General features: G+C 37.9%; 2 protein-coding genes across 3 annotated transcripts; one reads left to right on the plus strand and one right to left on the minus strand.

Annotated features, from left to right (window-relative positions):
• LOC105158703 lies at positions 8 to 1,276 on the plus strand. 2 transcript variants are annotated; one of them, XM_020692875.1, is made up of 2 exons: positions 8 to 628; positions 757 to 1,276. In XM_020692875.1, the coding sequence occupies exons 1-2, from the start codon at positions 274 to 276 to the stop codon at positions 909 to 911; spliced, it is 510 nt and encodes a 169-aa protein (XP_020548534.1). In that variant the 5' UTR covers positions 8 to 273; the 3' UTR covers positions 912 to 1,276. The 2 variants fall into 2 exon arrangements, with proteins under 2 accessions (XP_020548534.1, XP_011073847.1); XM_011075545.2 differs by having other exon boundaries at positions 739 to 1,268.
• On the minus strand, positions 3,079 to 5,213 carry LOC105158547 (L-type lectin-domain containing receptor kinase IX.1). Its single transcript, XM_020692210.1, has one exon. It carries the CDS (start codon positions 5,163 to 5,165, stop codon positions 3,237 to 3,239), a length of 1,929 nt encoding a protein of 642 aa, XP_020547869.1. The 5' UTR covers positions 5,166 to 5,213; the 3' UTR covers positions 3,079 to 3,236.

Raw genomic sequence — 7,008 nt, forward strand, 5'->3', positions numbered from 1 at the left:
GCACCATCACCTGATCATAGATAAACATTTCCTGCTAGAAACCGTTGTGCTTTCCATGATTTCCCCCTCTTCTTCTGTCAGTAATTTGCTGCCCAGTTCACATACTTGTTTCTTTGATTCATACATCTGTTTCTGCCAAGAATCCTGGTTTTATCGATGCATCGGTGTTGATCCTTGAGTATTGTGTGTTGTTTAAAGTTTGTCAGCTTCATCTGTTTCTGTAGTTGCCTGTGATCATATTGATACATAGGATATATTCCTCTGGACACAAAAATGAGGAAAGATTGCTCGAAGACATTTGGCCTCAAGCACAAGGAAGACAATTCTGATGATAGGAAGAGAAACAACATGGAAATGAATATGAGGAGTACTTCTGACAAGACATTATTGCGGAAGCTGAAGAAGAAGAAGGCCGATGATGACAAGAACGCGAAGAGCAACAGATTCTTGATTACGATCAATGTTTTTGGAAGCGCTGGGCCAATAAGATTTGTAGTTAATGAAGATGAAACTGCTCAAGGGGTTATTGAGACCGCCCTGAAGCTGTACGCCAAGCAGGGACGGCTTCCGGTTCTTGGTTCGGATATCAGCAGTTTCTTTCTCTACCCTGTCAATGCTGGATTTGAAGGTATCAACATATATCCCTTTCAGAATTTACTTCATCAAATGCTGGAGTTTTGGTGATTTTGAAAGTTCCTTTTCTACATGAAATGATGTTTTTCGTGTTTTTATTCACAGCCCTTAAACTGTCGGAAGTGATAGGATCGCGTGGAGCGAGGAACTTTGTTCTATGCAAGAACCAGAGCAAGCCACACATGACGGAAGCGCGGTCACAGCTGATTAAAAGAAAGGGGAGCCAATGGCGTGCGTGGTTCCAAAAATCACTGACTTTCAAGATTCTATCTCATTGACCAGCTTTATAATTCCTAAAGTGTGTTGCAGAAGATGATGTAGATGTACAAATGTTTTTGTAATGAAAATTTGAATAATTTGCATATAGTTTAGAACGGTTAGTTTTGAATCATATGTTATATAGTATTTTTGAGTTTATTTTTCAGCCAAGTAATGGGACAGAAGTGGCAAATGACATATCATAGAGTTTAGAGGTCACCAGCTTCTTGAGTTTGATTTCCTTTAAGAATAAGCATACGGACAATACTTTCATAAAGCAGAGGTTTGTGTTGAAAGAAGCTTAGTGGTACAATATTTATTCCATAACATGACTAAGTCCAAGATGTCTTGTCTTCAGTAGAAAATTTGTTGATGGCAAGGATCAAAACACCTGTTAGAGTAGTTTGCATTTGAAATGGAATATTCCAAGTTTTTGTTACTGGTTTGAAATATGCAGTCTTTAACATATATCATGTACATCAGTTGAACCAGTATGCGCACTGTGCTCACATTATGCAGCTTAAATGCAACTGGGCTGTATTTCTGATTTCTATGTGAAGCAATAGTCAATTCTCCTGCAGACGCCTTTTGTAATTTGCTCTACGATGCAGTTGTTGCCTAGCAATTCTGCACTAACACCTAACGCAACCAGACCAGAGAGATTCCATCTTCCACGGACTTGGTTTAATTATTTTTTGCCAATACGTCATGAGGCTCACACATTCTAAGTGGACTAAAATAGACGACCCCATTGATATTCAACGTAAGAATGAATGACTCCTGTTATCATGACAACATTTTGTACTAATTACATGGAGAAAACTAAAAGAGAGCATACAAGAGAAGAATCCCATGTTTGCATTGCACAAAGAGCAACCAATTTTGGTATCTTTAAATTAATTTCCTTTGGTTATTTATTCTTGTTATTTAGCTTTGATGCCATGTTCTTTTCATTCAGGTAATTTTGAATTTGACCTTGAGATCGATAAAATACCACGTAGACTTTGAAAAGAAACCAAGTGGCGCAAGGGAGAGGCATCTACCTCTTCCGAAGTAGAAGCTGATTTAGTACTAGATGTGCCCACGTCTAGCGACTCCGAAGACGAAATCGTGGCCCCCTTTAACTTTCACTTCTACTCTTATAAGGAATTAATTTACAACCAATACCTGTGGATTCAGCCGGGTATAAGCACATGTCCACAAAAAGGATGGCTTGATAGGAGTGCATTTTGCGTTATTTTCAAATGATATTTTGCTATCTTTTACAACTAAATGCTCCTAATCAAGTTTCATTTTGCAGTATTGACTTATAATGGATTGAGGAAGTGAAACAGAGATAAACAAAGCCACAACTAATTATGAATTTAGTCCATGGACATTCCTTGACTATCCACAAGGTAAGGAAATGTGGGGTTGTTAGGTCGTACCAAAGGCAATAATTGAGTTATATTTTATGTATGTTTGTCATCTTTGCATCTATGATTAACTGTAAAATTGAGTATAATCATGTCTTTAACTGGAATATTCTTCTCATATTTACTCCTCTTTTAAATACTCTTTTATTCTAGTTAATTTTATATTTAGATTTTAATCAACACCTCACAATATAATCGAAGACTACGACATAATCAATGATGTTGCGTTACCACTAGTTATTGAATTAAACAAACAATTACGGATTTGCAAGTTCAATTGGCCAGGTAAATATTATTGACAATGAATAATGGTACCTATCATTCATAAGTCGTATTATTTGTGTTAAAAGTATAGAGAATAACACAAATACCAATATGATTGAAAGTAAAAAAACATAAACTAGATCTCACAACTCATTGAAATTGTGCATTCATCGAGTCTTTGACCGGAATTAGAAGAATAGAGTTCGATAAAAAAAAATGTAGAGAATAAAAGATCCAAAATTCAAAGTGTTTGTAACACTATCATTTGGATGTTTTAGTACTAACAATTTGCCATTGCATCAGATCATTAGAATCTGAAAATTATATTTCTGTGAATTGCGGCTTTGATTTCCAATTTTTGTCTACTTAAGTTTATAAACTGTTTTACATACTTGTGTAGACGTAATAAAATCGCTGCTGGTCTGCGAGTTGTATTTTAATCTATAAATTTGGTGCAGTACATTCACAAGGTAAATTCACAAATCAATTGATACTTGAATTATATATGTATTAATAATGGTATTTCGTATTATTCTGTTTTAGATTCATAAAGTACACGTAACATAGACCGATTCTCATATTATTTTGCCGTTGTTTTTACCTAATCCAAAATAAAAAAGCAGTTTGCTGCAGAAAGATTTCGAGGAAGTACTTTAGAGTATGCTTTTATCGACCCATATTGATATTTGAGGCAGTAATCGAATGGCCCCCAGAGCTAAGGGGTGGAAGTACTCTAGGTGCATTATACGTAGACACTGGCATTTTTGCTGGGAGGTTGGGTAGTGGTGCTTCAAAGTTAAGAACATGGCTTGCTAGCCTTATTGATGGCCTCATGTTGTGGTCAGGGTAAGCACACCACAGACCGACTAGCATCAAACATTCCACCTGTTTTGGATTATGATCCGTTCCCAATTTCTCATCCACGGCAGCAAGAAGCTGCCCATCTCCGTAGAGATCCCAAACCCACTGCACCAAACCTTTCTCGGACTGCAAATCCACTGATTTCCTCCCAGTAACAATCTCCAGGGCCACAACACCAAAACTGTAGACATCCGACTCTTTGCTAGCCCTGCCAGTGGTCACATACTCGGGGGCCATATAGCCCAACGTTCCAGCCAGCCCAGTGATCTGCTGCCCAAGCTCATGATCCATGAGTCGAGCCAGGCCAAAGTCGCCAAGCTTAACGTTGAAGCTTGAATCGAGCATTACGTTGCTTGACTTGATATCCCTGTGCACAACACACTGTTCCCACTCCTCGTGGAGATATAACAAGGCGGATGCCAAACCAAGGGCTATTTTGTATCTGAGACTCCAACCAAGAGGATTCCTTTTGCCAAACAGGTGATGATCCAGGCTGCCGTTTGGCATGAACTCGTACACAAGCAAGAATTCTCCATGACCATGGCACCAACCTATTAGTTGGACCAAATTCCTGTGTCTCAACATGCTAATGATTTTCACTTCCGTTACGTACTGCTTTTTCCCTTGTTTAGATCTCCTGGAGAACTTCTTCACAGCAATCGGCATATCCAGGTCGATAAGGTGCCCCTTGTAAACTCCTCCGAATCCTCCCTCTCCCAATTTTCTGTCATCTGAAAAATTATTTGTAGCGAACGCGAGATCCTTGTAAGAAAATCTTCTTGGCCCTGCTCCTCGTTCGAGATCATCATTTATCGAGGTCAAGTTAACTCCCTCGGAGGTGTTTTTGTTCCTGACCCCATGTCTCCGTTTTCTCCACACTACAAATACTACTATCACCCCAGCTGCTAAAACACACCCCGAAAGAGTCAATCCCAAAATTAATCCAATCTTTCCTTTGCTCGCTGCTATCTCTAGATTCGAACTGAACTCCCATGATTCAAGTGTGTGTTGTTCAACGTACATACCTGTGGCAGCAGAGATACCGACAGTGACGTATTCAGGGAGAACCTCTTTCAGGTCAATTGGGTACGAAAGGCTGGAGTTAGAACCACCGCCATAGCTCCAGAAGACACTTAAGTTTCGCGTAGTGGAGTTATATGCAATCCATGCATCCGCAGTATCTCCACTATGCAGAGTGACGTTCCATGGGGTTGCTACCGAAGAATTAAGCGAGTTTTTATTTATTCCCACATGCTCGTACGGGGGATCCCACTCGGGATTTGCTAATGAGTCAAATTCTACAGAAACGATCTGCGTTTGAGGCTGGTCTCTGGTGCTGGTGTTGAAGAGGCCTAAAAAACCACCAGCTGAATTAGGCGGGATTTGGAAGCCGACAGGGGCTAGAAAGAAGGCAAGTCCATTGCCATATTGCGCCCTGTTTGGCGTGTCGATAACAAAAGCAAAATGAGTGGTGAAATCAGCAAGTTTTCCAGAGCTGGAGTCCCAAAGAGGCACCTTTCCATTGTAGATGACTTGTCCCACGCGGCAAAGGTAGCTGACATCGTTGAACTGGATTGATCCAAGGGAAGTGACTGCATCGCCTTCCAGGAGAATGGTGGTGACATCGGGAGTGAACCCGGAAAGCTGGAAATTCACTGAGTGAGAAAAAGGGATGAGAAAGAAGAGAAAGATGGAAATAAGCACATTTCCAGGTGCATAGCAAAAGGTGGCCATGATCAGGGGATTTGATGTGTAGAAGCTGCTGTGGTGATCATCAATCAAATGTTGCTTTATATCCCATGCATGATTCATTAAACAAGATTTGTTTATTGACATGATAACATAAAAAATGACCCGGGCATGGCAAATTCTCGCCGGCTCAAATTTGTTTAAAACTATATATTGGAGGAATGACAGTGACTGGGATGAGATTAATTTCTAGGCTTATTTATTTTAATAAATGTAAAAAATATATAAGTTATAGAGATACCGCGACTTTAAAAGATTTGCAATGCAAGTCGTCAATAGAGGCGACGACTTGCAACTTATTATATTGTTAAGTGTGGAGCTATTACCTAAGGTAAATAATTAAACCTGAGGTAACGATCTCCCGGGTATTTCAAGCATGCATCGTGCGATGTTTTCCTCTCTAATATATATATATATATATATATATATATATATATATATAGGGAAAAAGAAAAAAAAAATTCGTCCAATAACTTCTGTCTGAATTTGTTTGGTCATTTATCTTTGGTTATATTAGATTTAGTCTTTAATCTATCAATTTTGTATAGATTTGATCTTTTAACATAATTTATGACTTTTTTGTCCTTTTGACGATAAAGTCTAATAGTCCATCCTAATACTCTAATTGTGATATACCAATAAACCTAATCTTTTATACCATCTTAGTTGAGCATTAGCTACGAGATGCAAAATGAATGGATATTATGGACTAAAATTGCTCTTAAAAAGTTGTGTATAGGTAATTTTTTTCAAAATTGGGTCATAGGACTGATATTAAATAATTTTAAAAATTATCGGACTAAAACTAAAACAGATAAATTTAAAGAATTAAAATTAATAATAGACAAGTTTAAATAACTAAACAAATAATTTTCTATATATAGATATATATATATATATATATATAGAGAGAGAGAGAGAGAGAGAGAGAGCATCTTGGAAAGACAACATGAAACATGGGAGGATAGCTGACATAGTGTGGATCCTCATTTAACCTGATTATAGGAGTATTTTGTAATGATGGAATGTTTTAATTGAGCTATATATATAAAATATGGATGCATATGCATGCCTGATAACATAAAAATTGACCTGAGCATGCAACTCGTTCGCTGTCTCAATGTTTATTAATTGAACACAGGAGAATATTATCGTACCTGTGTCATTTTTCCAGGGAAATCTGCTGTGTTTGGGACATATTAACTGGGTGCAGACAAAGGTCAGAATGCGTGTAGGAGAAGGAGTGGAAGTTTGGGTAGAATGAAAACAGCTTGATTGTGATTTTTCAAAATTTTTAATTGGCTTCAAGAAAAAGTTGGCCTGGAAAATTGGTCCCTGTGATAGCTGCTGCATGCCTGAAGAAAACAATAAAAGACAACAAATTATTTCATAATTTTTTGCAGGGTTACTGGTAAAAGATTTTCTATGATATGCTCGTGACACTGATGTTTTGACCAAAAATAGTTGTGTAGTACTTTTGATCATGGTAAATAACCATAACAAAACATCATATTTCTTTTACTAAATCATCCATCTAACTCATGTATTACATATATGTTGTAACATCTAGAAACCGTTCCACAAGTCACCATTAAATTCCTTTCGGGCTCAATAATTGTACATGCATTTGTTAGTAGACGGATTAGGCTTAGATGCATTTTTGCTTTTGTAATTCAGGCGATTTTGCGTTTTCGTTCTTTAACTTTTTAGGAATTTTCTTTCCTTTCCGTATTTATGGATTGGATCGTTTCTGCCAATGAAATGAACGTGGAGCCCGTTCCGAGTGCTTCTCCGATCCGGAAGTTCTCACGAAGAGAATAAGATGCTG

This window comes from Sesamum indicum, linkage group LG3 (assembly GCF_000512975.1).
Source record: "Sesamum indicum cultivar Zhongzhi No. 13 linkage group LG3, S_indicum_v1.0, whole genome shotgun sequence".
In the NCBI taxonomy this organism is placed as follows: domain Eukaryota; kingdom Viridiplantae; phylum Streptophyta; class Magnoliopsida; order Lamiales; family Pedaliaceae; genus Sesamum; species Sesamum indicum.

What these genes read in the sequence shown, in the direction of transcription:
- LOC105158547 (XM_020692210.1), bottom strand. Translation starts at nt 5,165, where the DNA reads ATGGCCACCTTTTGCTATGCACCTGGAAATGTGCTTATTTCCATCTTT.
- LOC105158703 (XM_011075545.2), top strand. Translation starts at nt 274, where the DNA reads ATGAGGAAAGATTGCTCGAAGACATTTGGCCTCAAGCACAAGGAAGAC. An exon ending in TGTCAATGCTGGATTTGAAG is followed by an intron (nt 629 to 738) that starts GTATCAACATAT and finishes TTTTATTCACAG; the next exon opens with CCCTTAAACTGTCGGAAGTG.